Here is a 21,393-nt window from a genome sequence, read left to right on the forward strand (position 1 = left end):
ATGTATGTGATGTGTGTTCAAATGTGTGTGTAGCCCGGTCGCGAGAGGGAAGTTGCTGCTTTTCTTATGCAGAAATCATTGGAGAAAGATTCTAAATCTAAGATTTTATCAGCTGTTGCCCTCGATCATTTGAAGAGTTATATCTATGTTGAATCATACTGTGAGACTCATGTTAAGCAGGTTTGTCGTTCTGTTTTCACTATGTAAATGATTTTACTGATGTACATAATGATGCTGTTGAAAATCTAATTAGTTAATGTATATCTTTTGTCATAATTAGGCATGTAAGGGAATGCGGAATGTCTTTGCTAGGAGTGTAACAATGGTACCTCTGAAAGAAATGAGGAATGTCCTCTCAGTTGAGCCACATGATCATACAGATGTTCATGTTTCGAGAGGGGATTGGGTTAGACTGAAACGATCAATTTACAAAGGCGACCTTGCTAAGGTTTGAATTTGACGTCCTTCCTATCTCATTGGGTCATTCTATGTTTTATCACTTGTCTCATTTTCACATTTTCACCTCTGAAATTATATGGTTATATTGTCTTAGGTTGTAGACGTTGATACTGTGAAGCACAAAGTTACTGTGAAAGTTACTCCTAAGTTGAACGCCTTAACTTTGTCAGATAAACTGGTATGCTCTTAATTATCTTTACATGTAGTACTTCAAACGTAGAGATTTGCTAAAGTTTAAGATTTTAAATTTAACACAAATTTTGGCTGCTCTTTGCTTTTCTCAGGAAGGTGTAGATTACTTGTATAAGAAAGTTGCTCTGAGTTCAGTTATCACAGGAGATATACATCCAAGTATACAAGAAGTTGAAAACTTTCGAGAAATTGGAGAATCTGATGCAGATATGGCGACTTTATTTAAAGGAAAAGAAAAGGGATGTTGGATGAGGGGAGATGCAGTTGTGGTGGTGAAAGGTGATTTAAAGAATTTGAAGGGATTTGTTGAGTACGTGGAGGGAGATATCGTTCATATTAGACCTACACCTACTGAGAAGATACCTTTGGTAAAAGTCCATTTAATATTATATCAATCAGTAAGAAAAATGATGAATACATTCCTGATTTGATGGCTCATGTTACTCTTCTTTGTGGCAGAAAACTGTTGCTGTGCACGGAAAGGAACTCGCCAAGTACTTTGAACCGGGGTGTCAAGTGAAGGTTATAAGTGGTCAGCTAAAAGGTGCAACCGGTATGGTTGTAAAGGTTGATCAGAATAAGCTTGTTATTCTATCTGATTTATCAAAAGACCTTGTAAGTTAAACTTAGTCCTTTATTGAGTTGCAATATAGTATCTGTTTATATCTGACTTACTCGGTATGAAGCAGCAATAAATCCGTGAATTTTTCCCTTTGTAGATTACTGTGTTCTCTGCACAAGTCGTGGAATCGAATGAGACATCAGAAAGCAGAACTAAATTTGGGATAAGTGATTACAAGGAAAGACCTGTAAGTTCATTTGGCTTCGAACTTGCTGTATTTCATCCTCTGTCTTCTTTCCACATCCTCTGATGATTACTTGTCATCTCCAATTTTTGCAGCAAAATTCCTTTGCCTCGAAATCTTTGCCACAGCATTCACCCTGCAAATCACTTTCTGGAAGTCGTTCTTCATCTACTTGTATGTTAATTTCTGGTCTAAGACTCAATTTTGGTTTTATGAGATTTCAAATGCAAGATATATTTTTTCTGAAGTCATTTATTTATTTTTCCATGTACTGATAATTGATGTTGTGACAGGCACAGTGGGACGAGTGACTGGGAACACTTGGAAGAAACATGATTCATTCATTGGCAATAAAGTGAAAATACTCCACGGTCCTTACAAAGGATATCGCGGTTATGTTAAGGGTGTCAATGGACAGAATGTGAGGGTAGAGTTAGAGGCTCAGATGAAAGTGGTTACAGGCAAGTTTGCTCACAATATACTAGTAAACTTCTCATTTACTTTCTGCTTCATATTTTTCCTAATTTTCTACTCTTGTGTGCAGTTGAACGAATCCATATATCTGACAAAGTGCCTGTTTCAAACACCAGCTAGTAAGTTCCATTCTAATGTAACTATGTCCTTCATCTTCGTTTTTAGACTAAGTCGGTTTTTAACTTTTTATGTTTGTGTTATCCTTCATCTTTGCAGCAATATGCCGCTACAGCGGACAGGAGGAGAAACACCTTTGCATCCTCGTACACCTTTGCATTCTATGGGAGGAGAGACACCATGGCGGACTCCCTTCCGTAGTCCACACCCATGTATGAATTTTGATGACAACTTGTAGTATTTTGTACATTGAGTTCTTGTTGCATTAATCTAACATCGTTTCCTTTTATTTCCTTTTCAGCTACACCTATTCACCATGGATCAAGAGAATCTACTCACGAAAAGTGGAATCCGTTTTCAATGACGAGCCCCTCTAGACTCGTCTCTACACCTTAGCTTGTCTTGGTGTAACAAACATATATAACGTAATACAGTATGAGACTATGAGAGTACATAATTTGTATTATGATTGGAACGAGATTGACCGTAGTTGATAGAATAACTTTTATATCATCGTACAATACTAGTAAATGTTTGGCTATAGCATTGGAGTTACTCCTTATTGAATCGTCAATCACAATCAAACAATATTTTTTTGAAACAACATAAACTTTGCAGGGTAAGTACGTCATTGTTGAAGCTTTCAAGACATCATGAAATATCAGCAGCTTTAGAAGGAAAACTCAGAAATAAAAGGCTCACAAATGCTCTGAAGTTGTGTCAATTTTTCCTGAAATGCACCAGCCTCACTTACAATGTAATCCCCATCATCAAGCCATTGAACTGTTTGATTAATGGCTTCCTCAACAACCATCTCTGTAGCATTCTTTACGATATGCTTTCCGCCCTTTTTTATCATATCCCACACATTATCAGTATATTTCTGCAGCTCAAGCTTGACCTTTTGAGCTTTTTCGTACTCATCATCCTCGGCCTTGTACTTCTTAGCATCTCTCAGCATTCGATCAATCTCTTCTTTAGATAATCTACTACTGTGATTTGTAATAGTGATCTGCCATTTGTTGTTAGTGCCTATATGCTTCGATGACACGGTCAGGATACCATTATTATCGATTTCAAAGCAGACATCAAACATGTGTTTACCTCTTAGGGCTGGAGGGATATTGGGCACAGTAAATGTACCTAAGAAGTTGTTATCTACGGCCATGGGTCTTTCACCCTCATACACAGGAAACCTCATCGATGTCTGATAATCGACTGCAGTACAGATATAATCTGACTTTTTCACTGGAATGGTAGTATTTCTTGGGATGAAAATGCTCATCTCACCACTATGAAGCTCAACTCCAAGAGACAAAGGAGTGACATCTAATAGAAAGAAGTCTTCTTTGTTACGTACACCACTCAAGATTGAAGCTTGAATTGCAGCACCATGTGCAACAGCCTCATCCGGGTTAATGCTTTTGCAGAGCTCTTTCCCATTGAAGAAATCTTTCAGCATTTCTTGAACCTTTGGGATCCTACTCGACCCACCAACAAGGACAACATCATCGATATCTTCACTTCTAATACCAGTTTCACTCAAACATTGCTCAATGGAATCAATACAGCTTGTGAAGAAAGCATTATTCAACCTTTCAAATTTGGAGCGGGAAATGGTTGAGTGAAAATCAATACCGTCATAGAGAGAATCGATAGAAATAGTTGCCTCAGAAATTGAAGAGAGCATTCTTTTTGCTTTTTCACAGGCATCTCTCAGCTTCCCAAGTGCCTTAGAATTTTCGCTAATGTCCCTTTTGTGTTTCCTCTTAAACTCAGCAACAAAGTGGCTCATCATTTTATTGTTGAAATCACTTCCACCAAGGTGGGTATTCCCAGTTACTCCTTTCACTTCAAATATACCATAACTTATACGAACCAATGATACATCAAAGGTTCCCCCACCAAGATCGAAAACTAGCACATTCTTGGCTGCCTCTTTGCGGTCAGTATTCATTTTATCAAGGCCATAGGCAATGGCGGCAGCTGTTGGCTCGTTGATAATGCGCATGACATTGAGGCCAGCAATGGTGCCTGCATCTATGGTTGCTTGACGCTGGGAGTCATTGAAGTGTGCAGGAACAGTGATGACAGCATTTTTAACTTCTGAACCAAGATAAGTTTCTGCAGTCTGTTTCATTTTCAAAAGAACCATTGAAGCTATCTCTTCTGCAGTAAATTGCTTCTGTTGATCCTTGTAAGTGACAACAATCAAAGGTTTATTCTCGTCATTGTTCGAGTCAATAACCTTGAATGGCCAGAGTTTTATGTCATTTTGTACTGATTCATCTGTAAATCTCTTCCCAATAAGCCTCTTTGCATCTGCATCATATACATGTACACAACATGAGTTCTACTCGATATCTGCGCTAGGCATTAATTTTGACCTGTGATATTATGATGAATACAAAACATCAAAAAATACCAAACAATTCAAAGCCCACTGGTAATCCCATGTTTTTTTGAAGTGAATACAAAACATAAAAAAAAAAATCAAACAAAAACCCATTCAAAGCATAAAATGCTAAAATGGAGTTTGTAGCAGAGAGATTACCATAGATTGTATTAGTAGGATTAAGTACTGCCTGGTTCTTAGCAGCCTCGCCAATGAGGCGATGGCTCTCTGTGAAGGCTACACAAGACGGTGTCGTACGGTTGCCCTGGTCATTAACAATGATTTCAACGCGATTATGCTCCCAAACTGCAGCACAAGAGTATGTTGTCCCAAGATCGATTCCTATCACTGGCCCTAAATCTTCTCCCTTCTTGCTCATTTTCGTTCTATGCTCTTATTACAGCAGCTATGTTTGATAAAAATACTTCAAAGCTGAGTCAAAAAACACAGTCAAAGGACAAGAAAATTCTAAATTGGAAGAACCAAAATGTCAAAAACCAACTCAACCAAAAGTTTAAATTGACGATTGAAGCTTATGATTAGATATTCTATCACGCAACCTAACAATGGCTCTCGATAATATCAAATGAATAAATCAATCAAAATTTTAAGCGTATGGTTGAAACTTATAATTGATATTTAAATCTATCAAAAAACAGATCGGATGGATTAGGCAACAAGAGAGCTAGGCGACATGAAAAATTCAACAAAATAATTTGAAGACCATATAAATCACCAAGAGAGATTAACTAGTGTTATTAGTGAATTATACATATAACCGATGTTATACAACCAGTTTTAACCACTCTTCTGTCTTAGTTGATAAGTTTCAACGCTTTTATAATCATAGTTCATAGCCATGACTTTCAAATCGGGGAACTAACGGACATCACATAGTAATCCATCTATAATTTGGGGATAATTTTTTCCTAGATCATGAAAAAGATGTTCAACATCATACATCAAGTATTCTTCTTCCGATGTACATTACTACTAAGTGAAAGGGGTCTTTCCTTGGGATTTCACTCTCTTTAAAAAAAATAAATAAATAAAAAATCGGTTTATTTTTACTTTAATCTATTCCAATTGAATTGAAAATTATGAATCAATTATTCAATTACCATAACCATACAAATATGCAATCTAAATTAAAACAAACACTTTTGTTTTTGAAGAAAACAAAACATAAACAATTAAGAGTTAACAACTACACCAAAATACAATATCATCTAATATAGTAACAATACATTTCTATTAATTCTAGCGTGGGACTTCAAATTTCATGATTTTTTAACATAATTATAAGTGAACAAGACGGCTCAATTAGAGTATTAGACAATAAACCCAATAGATACAAATTAAAATTAAAATTAAATATAATTACTCAAACAATCAAATTAAAGATTAAAAAAAAACTGACTTTATAAAGAATTGGAAATTGGGGTTAGAACTACTAACCTTGAAATGTAGGGGTAAATGGTCGTCGTTAGCCGGCGTCCACGCGTATAGTCGATCGGCGGTTGGTGAACCGTGAATCGTGGTTTGAGGTCTCTGGCTTTTTGTATTACATTTCTGAGAATTTCCATGGTTTTTTTTAGCGCTTTCAAGGATTTTGGTTGCTGAATTTTTTTTTTTTTTGAATAGTGGGCAAGTGGGGGAATATGTCGCCATGTTTGAACGTGGCAAACAATAATCCCTTTCTCTTAAAACAGACTATTCTTCAGAGATGAAGTTGACTATAGCTACTTCAACCCAAAATTGATCAAAGATATTAAAAAAAACACACACACACATACACCGTAGGCCAATTCTTCCGTGTAAATTCCACTCCGATGCATTAAGATATAAACCCTTTTTTGAATAGCAAATTTTCTTAATTTTTACTTTTAGACAGATTAGGAGTTTAAGACACCCAGACTTGCGAGAAGACGTTCTTAATCTACTCCATGTATCTTACTTAAAAAAAAAAAAAAATTCTTCAGTGTATGTTATCTCCCTACTAATTATCTTTATGATAAAATATACTTGTATTTTCTGACAAAAAAAAAAATATATATTATATATACTTGAATTTTGTCAACATTTATTTAATCATAGTCAAGGTTTCAAGGAAGAAGGATGTGTGTGTAGGAAATTACTAGATGGCACGATTTAGAATACAAAAAGTCATTATAATGTATTTTTGGTTTAATTGGTATTTACACATTTAGAGGAATTATTTTCACAACCTTTGAATTTAGGTAGACATATGGCAAAGTTGAAAAACAATGAAGCCATAATCAATTTTAATTTTTTTTTATAAGAAAATGACATGTGTACAAAAATGATGTAAGTAATTTTTACTCAACTAGCTTTTGGACCCGTTCTACGCACGGGTTATGCTTAAGTTATAAATTTATTTGAAACTTTACAAATTATCTTGTCACCAAAAAAAAAAAAAAAAAAAAAAACCCTTTACAAATTGAATGAATTATTTTATCGTCTTTTGACATATTATAATATTTTATGAATTAGTGGTAATAGACTAATAGTTGTAGAAAAAATGGCTTAAAATCGTAAAATCTTATCTCTATCACATGATATATTAATCAACAATTTGTATAAAAAACTACTTTGTAAATACCAAACACTTATTATAATTTTACAATTTTTACATCAAATGTGAAGGCATGATATTCTTCTTTAGTCTTTACCAATATATGTCTCTTATATTGCGCTTAATATCTTCAAAATTAAAGCCCCATGACACGCAAACAATGTCATCCCATGGAATTGCCATAGTTTTCTTGTCACCTCAATATTTCCCTTTTCAATCATCATCCTCATTGTTGTAGAAATTTCACATAGAATTTTGAGAGATGTTTCTCTAATTTTTTAGTTTTTGAAACTTAATGAGTGTGAAAATTTTTTTATTGAAAATTTGTATTTATATAAGAAGGGGGGGAAGATAAGGGGTCAAATTAAAGAAATGAATTATGAATGTGAATAAATTGAATTGATAGATGGAATAATGAGAAGAGGAGAAGGTTTAGGAAATTTAATTTGTTATTGAATTAAAATAAAGATTACAAAATATAAAAGTTATTGAGAAATAAAGGGGGAGATGAAGAGAGAATTTCTTTGAAAACATAAGGAGGGAGAATGAATAAAGAAAGGTGAGAGAGAATGATGACATGTGTCAATTTTGGTTTGTGTTTTTAAATACTAAGTATAGAGTATAGATATAGATTATAGTTATAGATTGGCATGAATTTGCTACTAATGTTACGCGCATGGATATGATATGATTAATCGATAATTAGTTGTTGTAAAATGGACAACGATCAGGGATGTATAAATAGCCACTTACAAATTTTTTTTTCTCCCTTGTGAGAGTTTCCCTGTTTTCCATAAGGTTCCTTCTTTGGGAATACCTTTTAACCCATTGCTAGGTTTTCTGCTTTTTTTTTTTAAAAAAAAAAAAAAAATTCCTTCACTTTTCTTGCTCTTTTTTCTCTCATTCTCTTTCATCTTTTTTTTCTTCCAGGTCTCAATTATGAATCTTTGTAGGAGTTTCCATTGATGTTCAAACTGATAATTATATAATGATAATGATCGAGAGTGAAATGCCATACTTTGTAATCTTGTACAATTAACGTTTAAAGCAATTTGAATTCAAATATATTTAAGACTATCTTTTTTTTTTTGGGAATGTTCAACCGAACTCTTATAAATAGTGTGTGAACACACATACAATAGAAATATGTGTTTACTTCTTTATCTTCATTGACTAACTACCTCATTATTAATTGTCAACAACTAAAATTGTGGTATAAAAGCAAGCCAAAAAAGCTCTTAGACATTGTTAACTATGACACACGTGTCATGGGTCCAACTTAAGTGGTAGTAAAATGTGTTTGGGACTTAACTTGTGGCTTCTTGAGTAAGTTTGTGCTTTTAACCCTTGTGGTAATAAAGGTAGTTAGATGGTGTGAACTGTGAAGGCAAAAGAGGAAACACACGCATAAAAATAGAAAGAAAGAGTGAGGGTTTCAAGAGCTTCTATTTTCAGACTATTCAGCACAACTTTCAAGGGCTTTTTTTTGGACGGTTGGATAGTCGTTTTGAGATTTGGTTTGGTCAACATTGTCTCTGGACATAACTGTTGTTTTTGAGTGAATTCTACTTTGTTCATTCTCCAATTTGATCTCTTATTGATTGTTGTAGTTGGTGGGTTGTGTATCATTTGTAAACTAATTTGATACTATTTTTTCCTCATTTTATCAATAAGAGAAGTTAAGGTGGACTCTTTAAACGGTTCCATGATTTTTATCTTTCACATCAATTAGATTTCCAAGTGTAATTCTTGTATGTTGATGGGTATTTGCATTGTTGTGTGATTTAGTTGTGTGAGAATTAGGAAGATTAGATTGAATTATAGGTTAATTGTCATGTGTATGACATTTTGGGTGTCGCAGTGATCCCATTTCCGATCCCTACAATACGTGGTAGCCATCCAAATTATGATTATATTTCCAACACTATTAAAATTAATGTCCCATTACAAGACTGTTACTATAAAATTCACTACGTATGCTAAATTGCTAATATGACCTTCAAATTGGTTCAAAATTTCAAATTGGTGTACTATGCAAATTTCATCAGATTTGACCAAGACTGACCATAATGAAAAGAAAATCAAAGGACACAAATTTACCAAGTTCAAAATACTGACTACTCCGAGCTCACTTTCATCAATCAATTACCCATTATCAAACTGAAAGAACACATTCTTTAATCTCTGTGATTTTGTAACCCAGAAAAATGGAGGGGAAAGTGGGAGAATGGCCAGCAATAGGAATCGACCTTGGAACCACATACTCTTGTGTAGGAGTTTGGCAACACGACCGTGTTGAAATCATCACCAACGATCAGGGCAACAGAACGACGCCGTCTTGGGTCGCATTCACCCCAACTGAGTGCCTTATTGGTGAAGCTGCCAAGAATCAGGCTGCTGCAAATCCTACTAATACCATTTACGGTTTTCTCTCACTCCCTCTTTCTAATTTTGTCGAATTTATGCTCTAATTTGGACTTATTTTGGTGCATGCAAGTTTAATTTATTCTATTTTGGACTCATTTTATACAATTTGATTTATTTTTTCTAATCAATTCGGACTAATTTTATCGAATTAGGTCAAAGTTTGTCCAACATGGTCAAATTTGGTCTAATTTTTATCCAGTTCTCTTTATATTTTGGAATTAAAATCTGTATACATTTGTTTTGTTTATAACTTGGTAAAGATTTGATTTTTATGTGTTCTAGGGTTTAACAAGCATGTTATACCAGTACTAATGTTTTGTTACTTTTGTACTCGTATGATTTATGGCCAGTTTTAATATATATGTGGGTTCTTGTTTAATTCGTTTATAATACGGAGTACTTTGATTTTTTTATTACTAAGTACATTATATTATTAACAGTCAAAAGGGTGCAGGAAAGATTGTTAAAGTGTAAACATTTTGTGAAATGGAGGTACATTATGAAGTATAATAACTAATGTTGTACAACATTTAGATTAGGAGGAAGCCCCAGTTTCTCACCGTGAGAAACGAATTCGTTTCTCATGGGGGCATTTTTGTGAATAAATCAACAACTTTTTCAACTTTATTCAACTGTGGAGCCCACAATATTGAAAAAGTTGTTGATTTATTTACGAAAATGCCATCATGAGAAACAAATTTTGTTTCTCACCATGAGAAACAGGGAATTTCCCTTTAGACTATACTCAAGTCTCCAAGCAAAGTGTTTTGATTCTTTTGAAAGCTATGCACGTACGTTAGGGAGTATTCAGAAACATTAAAGCTTTAAACGCATTCGGGTCTAGAGAACAACACTGCCTAATGGATTATACGCTATGGAGTACTACTCTATGCACAGTAATGTCTGAGTATGCTAGGTGTGTTAATGACTGTATGGAAGAAAATTGGGCGTTAATTAATTAACCTCTAGTTGCTTGAATGATAATATACTGTATTTACATTATCAAAAACTCTGGCTGTCTACAGAGACACTACTGTACGGAGTATATGTTAAAGTGAGTATTGGAGGTTGGGAAATCTGATTTAGTGGTTTATTGTATCCTTTGATATTTTTTGGAATCTGGTATATATTTTTAATATATAGCTAGATTACACTACCCTAATCTTCATACATTTGTCAATGCCCTCTTTGAGTTTATGCTTTCATCCTTGCTCACTGATATCAAATGCTAAGAGGATGGGAAATCTAGTTTAATGATTAATTGTTTCCTTTGATATTTTTTTGGATCTGCCAATCTGGTACATATCTTGCTAGATTACACTACCCTATTATAATCTACATGCATTTATCAATTCCTCTTCGAATTTTATGCTTAAATCTTTGGTCATTGATAACAGATGCTAAGAGGCTGATTGGTAGAAGATTCACTGATGAAACAGTACAGAGTGATATTAAACTCTGGCCCTTCAAGGTTCTTTCCTGGCCTCATAAAGACAGTAAACCTGCAATTGCTGTCACGTTCAAGGGTGAAGAAAAGCAATTTGCTCCTGAGCAGATATCCTCCATGATCTTGATGAAGATGAAAGAAACTGCAGAGGCATATCTTGGCTCAGATGTTAAGAATGCTGTCGTTACTGTTCCTGCGTATTTTAATGATTCTCAACGACAGGCAACTAAAGATGCTGCTACCCTTGCTGGGCTCCAAGTCATGCGTATTATTAATGAACCAACAGCTGCTGCCATTGCCTACGGTCTTGAGAAGAAGGCTGTTGATCAAAAGCATGATGTAAGGAACGTATTGGTGTTTGATCTTGGTGGCGGGACTTTTGATGTTTCTTTGGTGCTTGTGGGAAAAGGTTTATTTGAAGTTAAAGCTATATGTGGGAACACACACCTTGGTGGTACGGATTTTGACAACAGAATGGTGAGTCATTTTGTGAGTGAGTTTAAGAAGAAGCACCATAAGGACATTAGTGGGAACCCTAGAGCCCTTGCGAGGTTGAGGTCTGCATGTGAGAGAGCTAAGAGAACACTCACATCAACTACAGAAACTGCTATTGAAGTAGATTGCCTCTATGAGGGTAATGATTTCTCTTCTACCATTTCTCGGGCTCGATTTGAGTTATTGAATATTGAGTTGTTCAGGGATTGCATGGACATTGTTGAAAAGTGTTTGAAGGATGCCAAGATGGAAAAGAGTGATATCAATGACGTTCTTGTGGGTGGGTCAACTCGCATCCCTAAGGTTCAAAAAATGTTGCAAGATTTTTTTAATGGAAAGGAGCTCTGCAAAAGCGTTAACCAAGATGAGGCTGTTGCATATGGGGCAGCCATTCATGCTGCAATCTTGAGTGGTGTGCGGCATAATCAGCAGGTTGTGCTCATGGATGTTACTCCCTTATCAATTGGTACCGAACTTCAAAATGGTGAATTGGATGTTGTGATTCCAAGAAATACACCTATTCCAACTAACATGGAGAAGACATATTCAACTTGTGTAGACAACCAGACCTATATGCTTAATAGTGTGTATGAGGGTGAGCGACCAATTGCTCGGGAGAACAACTTTTTGGGTGAGTTTACGCTCTATGGCATACCTCCAGCACCAAAAGGTGTTTCTAAGGTAATTGATTGCTTCAGCATTGATGCCAATGGCATCTTAACTGTGACATCAACAGACAAAAGCACTGGAAATAATAACCACATCACCATTACCAATCACAGTGGGAGGCTATCAAAGGAGGAAATTGATAGGATGGTGGAGGAGGCTAAGAAGTACAGGGCCGAAGATATGGAGCACAAGAAATTGGCTAGAGCTAAATCTGAGTTAGAGAACTATCTCACCAAGATTTGGGATATAGTGAGTGGTAATTCTGGAGGAAAAGTCGTAATACAAGGCAAGACAATGGAAGATATCATTCAACAGACAATTCAATGGTTAGATTGGAATGCCCATCTTACTGAAGCTTCTAAGTTTGAGGATAAATTGAAGGAGATCGAAAGCATTTGCAACCCTCTCATTGCTGAGATGCAACAGTCAGCAGAAGGGTGGTGATGTTGGAGTTAACAGCCCCAAAACTGTGCCGGTCTGATTTTCTTACCTGAATATAGTATGCCTAAATAGTTTTATTATGCAATTCACTTGATTAATGATTTGCTGATTGTCCTGAACTGATTCTTCACCATATTCAAATTTGCTAGTGCTGATCTACTGTAGTCCCCTTTTGTAAAAAAATTAAACTTTTGCAGTTTTATTAAAAACAATATTTTATGCGTTCATGATTGGTGTTTCTGAGACAAGGTTATCTTGCAACAGTTTTAGATTTATGTTTTTCTAGATAATTTAACGATACCATTATTCGTCGTTTTTTCCCCCTTTTTTATACTTCGTATAAAGGCGCCACCGCGCCAATAGTTTCTTATTTTACGTGTAAGTTTTAGCGATGTAATTAAATGCACATTTTGACCATTAATGTTTTTAACTTACATGTGAAGTCATAGCTTAGAGTTGAACAAAGATGAACACCAACTGAAGAGAATACAGTAATATTACATAGCAAACTGATTAGTAGAGAAGCTGAAAAAGTTGTCCAAGAACATGATCAAGATTAAGAACATAAACACACTCGCTATATTCTGTTATTGAAATCACATCCACCAAGTTGAGCATCCCCTGTTACTCGGCTTACTCCCCTCACTTCAAATACGTCTTTTACAAATCTGACCAAAGATCCTTCAAACTTTATTTGCGTTTCTTGTTATCTGGTATGCAATTAAACAACGGAAAACTATTGCAATTTTTCCACCATTAGGAGATTTGCTTTCCACCCCTTCATAAAAAAAAAAAAAAAAAGGAAATTCTTTTTTCTAATACGGAGTAAAACATTTTACATAAAAGTAAATGGGGGTATTGGTGTGTCATTCCTTTTTGGTAGAGAAGAAGAGAGATAGCAAAGAGTCTTTAAATGGTAGGCGCATTCAAATTCCAAACAAAATTTCTCATTCCAACACTCCTTGAGAGTTGTTCCATAAAGCTATCCTCCATGATATATTGATTAGCACTCCTTGAGAATAGCAAACGACAGAATAGAAAACTAAACCGTCTTTAGCTTCACTCTCACTGTTTAACCATTATATAAGGGAAAGAAACTGCAGTATAAATTAGCACAATATTGTATTTACGTTACAAATTCTGTCTTTAGATTTTGTTGGGGTACCAAAGAAATGGAGGGGAAAGGAGGAGAATGGCCAGCAATTGGTATCGATCTCGGAACCACATACTCATGTGTGGGAGTTTGGCAGCACGATCATGTTGAGATAATCACCAATGACCAAGGAAATCGAACGACGCCGTCATGGGTTGCTTTCACTCAAACTGAGCGACTTATTGGTGAAGCTGCCAAGAATCAAGTTGGTGCAAACCATACTAATACTATTTACGGTTTGCCTTTCTATCTCTTTGGTCTTTGATAATGCTAATCAAGCATGTTTTTAGATACTTATTTGAAATGGTATTATTAATCTATCACTTGGAAAATGACAGAAATTTTTAGCAACAGAAAAATTAAACATGCATGTATTATTCAGATTTCCATATATTTGTTGTGATGGAAGTAACAAGATTTGTGAAAGTAGCTGTGCAATAAGTAATTTATCTTACAATTTTTTCAAGTGAACATATATTATAGTGTGCATTGCAAATATCTTTAAGTGTAGCCTAATGTAACAAGATTTGACTATTCACTATTGTGTGTAAAATTTAAATGTTAAGATTACATAAGAACAGAAAAAGTACCTTTTAACTCTTCAAAAAATTTCATGACTTAGCTAACAATGTTGTAGCAAACAATTTTAAACTAACCCCTAATACAATCAACTAATATTGTATAACGAGAAATCAAGTACTCTTTGAGTCTGTGAAGTAGTTATGCAATAGAAATGTGGATATTAATGAACACTTCAACCCTCATATTCAACAGATGCAAAGAGGCTAATTGGTCGGAGATTCACTGATGAAGCAGTTCAGAGTGACATTAAACTCTGGCCATTCAAGGTTCTTTCCTGCCCTTATAAGGACAACAAGCCTATGATTGTGGTTAAATTTAAAGGTGAAGAGAGGCATTTTGCTGCTGAAGAGATTTCTTCCATGATCCTCATGAAGATGAAAGAGACTGCTGAGGCCTTTCTTGGTACGGAAGTAAAGAATGCTGTCATCACTGTCCCTGCCTACTTCAATAACTCACAGCGACAGGCTACAAAAGATGCTGGTACAATAGCCGGGATTAATGTCATGCGGATCATCAATGAGCCAACTGCTGCTGCCATTGCTTATGGCCTTGAGAAAAAGGCTATTGATAGTAAAGAATTTGCAAGAAATGTGCTTGTTTTTTATCTTGGTGGTGGGACTTTTGATGTCTCTTTGATAGCTCTTGGGAAAGATTCATTTGAAGTTAAAGCTATTAGTGGGAACACTCACTTGGGTCGTGGGGATTTTGATAGCAGATTGGTGGACCATTTTGTGGCCGAGTTTGAGAGGAAACATGATATGGATATAAGTGGCAACGCAAGAGCTCTTGCAAGGTTGCGAGCTGCTAGTGAGAGAGCAAAAAGGGCGTGCTTTCATCAGCCTTGGAGACTTCCATTTAATTAGATAGCCTTCATGATGGAGTTGACTTCTCTTCAACCATATCTCGTGCTCGATTTGAAAAGTTAAACATGGATTTGTTTAGGGATTGCATGGACCCCGTTGAAATGTGTTTGAGGGATGCAAAAATGGAAAAGTCAAATGTTAATGATGTTGTTCTTGTAGGTGGATCAACTAGGATTCCCAAGGTTCAACAACTGTTGCAAGATTTTTTTGATGGAATGGAAGTTTGTAAAAGTATTAATCTAGATGAGGCTGTTGCTTATGGAGCTGCCATTCAAGCTGCTATCTTAAGTGGTGTTCGGCATAACCAGAAATTTATGCTTGTTGATGTTACTCCCTTGTCAATTGGCACTCGTGTTGTTACCGGCGAAATGGAAGTTGTGATCCCAAGGAACACACTAATTCCAACAAAGATGGAGAAAGTTTTTACAACTGCTTTCAATAACCAGACAGGTATTGATATTCCTGTGTATGAGGGGGAGAGAACCATTGCCCGGGAGAACATTCTTTTGGGTAAATTTCTCCTCACTGGCATTGCTCCAGCACCAAAAGGTGTTGCTTCGATAATTGAATGCTTCAGCATAGATGCTAATGGCATCTTGACTGTGACGGCAACAGATAAAGATACTGGAAACAAGAATGAGATTACCATTACCAGTCATAGTGGGAGATTGTCAAAAGAAGAGATTGATAGGATGATTGAGGAAGCCAAGAAGTACAGGGTTGAAGATGAGGCGTACAACAGGGCTGTAAAAGCTAAGTTTAACTTGGAAAACTATCTCAATAGTGTGTGGGATGTTGTGAATGGTCATTCTGGGGGGATAATGACAAGGCAAGGCAAAAGGATGATGGTACAAACTATTAATCAGACAATTGAATGGCTTGATTGGAACTCCCACCTAAATGATTCTTCTAAGTTTGAGCAAAAGTTGAAGGAGCTCAAGAACGTCTGCAACCCTATCATTGCTGAGATGCGCAAGAATGATGCTCCTGTTAGCCGTAAGCTCCCCAAAACAGAGAATATGTAAAATGAATTGAGGTGAGTGCAGATTAGTAGTATAATGAATCTACCTTGGATAATCAATTGACTTCAGGGTTCTGATTTTGTTAGTTTAATGTTTCTAATGGAAATCACGGTTCTGTTTTGCAAGTCTTTGCATACTGTTGCCATGAAGTTTACTGAGTTGAACAAAGTATTTGGCTAGTTTTGCTATTTTCTCTTATCCTCTTGTTGATGAACCTGCTGGTTTGATGGAGCTTAAAAGTTACTGTCAGCTTTATTGCCATGGCTTTAAGGCTTTTCACTTTACTAGCAGTATGTAAATGACATTTTGGAACAATTGTGGATGATGTATTAGATTTAACAGTTAGAATTAATCAACATGATTATGAAAATTATCGACTCTATGTTCTCAAGTGATTGTATCATTGTATGTAACCGTAACTTGACTATCACTTTGCTTAAGCTTATGTATGCTCCCGAGTTGTACTTCCTCAGATAAGCGTTTTGCTGTTAGGATCAGGATGGTTTCAGCCTCAAATCTGTAATATTCTATTTCCTATGATCTTTGCTTCATACTAATATAGTAACACATTCATAGGAATATGTAATATTAGAGTATTTGCATTGCTAATTTGCTAAACACTATCTTTTCATGCACTTACTAACATAATCAGCAAAATTTTACATTACTAATCTTGTTCATGGGAAATAGAAACTTCATTGTCCGTATCAAGATATTTCATTTCTGATGATGTTATCTGAATCCACCTACTTATTATGAATTTGTTTTTCCTTGAAAAATACTAGATGTAGTACTTACTCTTTGAATGTAGTCTACTTGTGAAGTATACATCATACATGAGTTTCTATGGTGCCCATACATTAGTACATTTTGCTCATTTAAAAATTGAACAAGTGAAAATTGACAATTTTTATACATAGCAGTTTCGCTTTTCTACAGATTTTCATAATTTTCCTTTTAATTTTTGTACAAGTATATATTTTCACACTATTTGAATTCCCAAACACAATGTTAGTTTGTCTCATGCACAACAAATTTGATTACACCCAAACTAAATATGGTAGTCTGGTAGAAGAGTCCTATTATGTGTTGTATAAACAATAAACTTGTACTATATGTCTATATATTTTTAAGGATATATATGTTGACGGTGGAATACTGAGTACTGACATTTCTAATAAAAGAAAAGGAAAAAAAAAAACAGTAGAATAGTAAATAGGGTTGTCATTAAGGGTAACTTAAGGGTTAACATTAACATAGATTTGTGTGATTAAAAAATTAAAGAAAAAAAATAGCCTTTAAACTCGTCTCTTTTGAATGAGATCTGAAGAGACTTTTTTTGAAAAGGTGCCTTCCTTGAGACCCTCAAGACTTTTTTTTTAATCAAGTTTTGACGCAAATTATCAAAAAGAAAACCAAAAGACAAGAAAGGCAGATAAAATAGCCTTATAGCCTACAGAAGTACAGAGCACACTCTCACCATTTCCACTACTACACATTCTCTCTACACTTAAATCACTGAAATATTCAAAAGCTGCATAATGGAAGGGGAGGAGAATGGCTGGCAATCGGAATCGATCTCGGAACCACATACTCATGTGTGGGAGTTTGGCAGCATGATCATGTTGAGATTATCACTAACAATCAGGGTAACCGAACTACGCCGTCTTGGGTTGCATTCACCCAAAATGAGCGCCTCATTGGTGAAGCTGCTAAGAATCAGGCCGGTGTTAATCCTACTATTACAATTTACGGTATGCCCGCATCCTCTTTCTCTCTTTAAGCCATTAACCATGTATTACTCATCATAATCTCAGTGCCTCAGTTGCCTGAAATAATGATATCAGTTACAAAATTATAAAACCAGTACTTAACTTAAAATGGTATTTACATTCTTTATGCTTGTATATGAACTTTGATAGGTTGTCAACATAAAATAATACAAGTCCATGATATTATGACTTTGATATAGTTTTCCATCCTATATAATTATACACTAGTTGTCCTGAAGATCTCTTATTTAACAATCTCGATCCGCCTTCTTACACTTTTCAAATACTCTTACCTTTTTTTTTTTTTTTTTTTTTTTTTTTTTTTTTTTTGAGTTTTTGGGAAAAAATAATGTGTTGTTGACATTTGTTTCATGATCATAAGTATGAGACTTCTTTTATTCCTACAGAACAATGCTTATAGCTAGGGCTGTACACAGTTTGGTCTGGACCGTAACCAAACCAGACCAAATCGCATTTTAGTGGTTTGGTTTGGTTTACGGTTTGGAAAAATATGGTTTGGTTTCGATTTTTGGGGAAATATGGTTTGCGGTTTGGTTTGGTTTGGTTTTTCGAAAATTATAAACCAAACCAAACCGTAAACCAGTAAACCGCATTTTAATATTTATATAATTTTTAATTAAAATAAAATAGTTATTATATATTATAAAAAAATTAAAAAAAAACATGAAAAATCATTAGAAGACTATACGGTCTTTATACTACTATACTCTATACTCATTCTCAAATATCAATACTTAAAATTCAATAGGTCATATAACTCATATTGCTCTTATTGTGTTAGCACTTGATTAGTTGGTTGTTATTTTTATTAAAACTTTGTAGTAAAATTTAATCCCTTTGGGCTAATTATTTAAACTTAATTATAAATTTATTAATATTTGACAATTTTTTAGGAAAAAATGTCGTCTCATCATAAACCGCAAACCAAACCGCACCAAACTGCATTATTACGGTTTGGTTTGGTTTCAATACTAATATGGTTTGGTTTGGTTTGGAAAACTGACCAAACCGTATTTTGCGGTTTGGTTTGGTTTAGATGCAAACCGCACCAAACCAGACCATGTTCACCCCTACTTATAGCTAGTCTAAGAAAATTAATTTTGCTAACTGTCTTCAAGTCATTTATATTTTGAAATGAGTATTGATGATAATCAATGTATGTAAGATCAAGTTGAATTGACTCGTTTTTTTGTTTATAATCTATGACAGATGCAAAGAGGCTAATTGGTCGGCGATTTACAGAGGAAACAGTTCAGAGTGACATTAAACTCTGGCCTTTCAAAGTTATTTCCTTCCCTCATAAAGACAATAAACCTATGATTGTAGTCACATATAAGGGTGAAGAGAAGCATTTTGCTGCTGAAGAGATATCAGCCATGATCCTTATGAAGATGAAAGAGACTGCTGAGGCTTATCTTGGTACAGAAGTAAAGAATGCTGTCATCACTGTCCCTGCCTACTTTAATGATCTGCAACGACAGGCGACTAAAGATGCTGGCACTATTGCAGGGATCAATGTCATGCGTATCATCAACGAGCCAACTGCTGCTGCCATTGCTTACGGTCTTGAGAAGAAGGCTGTTGAAATTAAAGAGGCTGCAAGAAATGTTCTTGTTTTTGATCTTGGTGGTGGGACTTTTGATGTGTCTGTGGTACATGTTGACAAGGATTCATTTGAGGTTAAAGCCATAAGTGGGAACACACACTTAGGAGGAGGGGACTTTGATAGCAGATTGGTGAGTCATTTCGCAGCTGAGTTCAAGAGGAAGCACAATCAAGATATAAGTGGCAACCCAAGAGCTCTTGCAAGGTTAAGAGCTGCCTCTGAAAGGGCGAAGAGGATACTCTCGTCAACTACTGAGACTAGAATACAATTAGATTGCTTTTACGAGGGTATTGATTTCTCTTCAACCATCTCCCGTGCTCGATTTGAGAAGTTAAACATGGATTTGTTCAGTTATGCTATGGGCCCTGTAGAAAAGTGTTTGAATGATGCCAAGATGGAAAAAGAGGATATTCATGAGGTTGTATGTGTTGGCGGATCTACTAGGATTCCTAAAGTCCGACGGCTCTTAAAGGATTTCTTTAATGGAAAAGAGCTCTGCAGTAACCTTAATCCAGATGAGGCTGTTGCCTGTGGCGCTGCTATTCATGCCGCAATTTTGAGTGGCTTTCGGCATAATGAATGCTTTTTGCTCGTAGATATCACTCCTTTGTCACTTGGAATTAGTGTTTTTGGTGGTGGTATGGATGTTATCATTCCAAGGAACACCCCAATCCCAACAAAGAAGATGCAAAATTACTCTACTTCTGAAGACTATCAGACTGCTCTGGATATTCCAGTGTATGAGAAAAAGAGGCTCATGGTCAAGGACAACAATTTCTTGGGCAGGTTTGAATTATATGGCGTCAATCCAGCCCCAATGGGTGATGCTAAAGTAATTGTGTCCTTTGAAATTGATGAAAACGGCATCTTGATCGTGACAGCAGAAGAAGAAGGCACTGCAAACAAGAATCAAATGACCATCACTAACCACCGTGGTAACTTATCAAGCGAGGAGATTGATATGATGGTGAAAGAGGCCAAGAAGTATAGGGCAGAAGATATGGAGAAAAAGAAGGTGGCCACAGCAAAATTTAACTTGGAGATATATGTCAGCAAAATGTGGGATATCAGGAGTGGTCAATTCTGGAAAAAGATGGTGATGCAGAACAAGAATATGGTTGAAGATGCAATTGAGCAAACAATTCAATGGCTGGATTGGAATCATGATGCCACAGATACTTCTAATTTCGAGGACAAGTTAACTGAGCTCAAGAACATTTGTGACCCTGTCATTGCTAGGATGCACCAGAACAACTCCCCTCTGAGTGGTAAGATCCCCAAAATCGAGCCAAACTAGGCTTAGCAAAATTAGTTATAGTTGCTTATAAGTGGTTGCTACTTTTGCTTAATTGGTTCAGCTCTAAGGTTCTTAAATTCTAGTTTTGTATCTAAGCGCCATTGTATGGAATCATCTACAGCTACAGCCTTCAAGTACTAGCTTGATGGCTCTAAATTTATTTTTATGCTTTCAAAGGAGCCACTGAATCAAGCTTTACTAAAGCATCCTTGATTTATTTATTAATCATGTATTCGGCAATGGCGTATATATTATGTATGGTCTATGGATTTGGAAATGGAAGTGTTGTTTGTTTAATCACAATTTGACTATCGTAATTTCAGCGATCTTGAATTTGATCTTTATATTGCTTGGAGGCTCACAAGTTGGTAGGTTTAATTCTGCCATGTATTTCTCTAGCATATGAAATATCATTAATTGACACTTTATTTCCCCTGCTTTTTGTTTGGTATTGAGTACCGACTTATGTGTTAGCCCATGCCCTCCCAAATTCTGTATGTGAGTGTCACATAAATTTACTTGTATTACTCTTTAGTAATATCTAATTAAGGAAAGATTA

General features: G+C 35.5%; 3 protein-coding genes and 2 pseudogenes across 3 annotated transcripts; 4 read left to right on the forward strand and 1 right to left on the reverse strand.

Annotated features, from left to right (window-relative positions):
* Positions 1-380: 380 nt before the first annotated feature.
* Positions 381-2,444, forward strand: LOC145613649 (putative transcription elongation factor SPT5 homolog 1). The gene is made up of 9 exons (XM_081668739.1): positions 381-406; positions 680-1,019; positions 1,111-1,266; positions 1,371-1,460; positions 1,553-1,631; positions 1,751-1,918; positions 2,002-2,050; positions 2,148-2,260; positions 2,350-2,444. Exons 1-9 carry the CDS (start codon positions 381-383, stop codon positions 2,442-2,444), a joined length of 1,116 nt encoding a protein of 371 aa, XP_081524865.1.
* Positions 2,445-2,638: 194 nt separating this feature from the next.
* LOC145613300 (heat shock cognate 70 kDa protein-like) lies at positions 2,639-4,822 on the reverse strand. Its single transcript, XM_081668381.1, has 2 exons — positions 4,603-4,822; positions 2,639-4,370 (listed from the first exon to the last, which is right to left on the reverse strand). The coding sequence occupies exons 1-2, from the start codon at positions 4,820-4,822 to the stop codon at positions 2,719-2,721; spliced, it is 1,872 nt and encodes a 623-aa protein (XP_081524507.1). The 3' UTR covers positions 2,639-2,718.
* A 4,418-nt stretch (positions 4,823-9,240) lies between these two features.
* LOC145613650 (heat shock cognate 70 kDa protein pseudogene) lies at positions 9,241-12,558 on the forward strand (annotated as a pseudogene).
* A 1,132-nt stretch (positions 12,559-13,690) lies between these two features.
* Positions 13,691-16,141, forward strand: LOC145613652 (heat shock cognate 70 kDa protein-like; annotated as a pseudogene).
* A 96-nt stretch (positions 16,142-16,237) lies between these two features.
* Positions 16,238-20,975, forward strand: LOC145613653 (heat shock cognate 70 kDa protein-like). The gene is made up of 4 exons (XM_081668740.1): positions 16,238-16,306; positions 17,673-17,892; positions 19,141-20,805; positions 20,896-20,975. The coding sequence occupies exons 1-4, from the start codon at positions 16,238-16,240 to the stop codon at positions 20,973-20,975; spliced, it is 2,034 nt and encodes a 677-aa protein (XP_081524866.1).
* The last annotated feature ends 418 nt before the right edge of the window (positions 20,976-21,393 follow it).

Source organism: Chenopodium album, chromosome 25 (assembly GCF_948465745.1).
Source record: "Chenopodium album chromosome 25, dcCheAlbu1.1, whole genome shotgun sequence".
In the NCBI taxonomy this organism is placed as follows: domain Eukaryota; kingdom Viridiplantae; phylum Streptophyta; class Magnoliopsida; order Caryophyllales; family Amaranthaceae; genus Chenopodium; species Chenopodium album.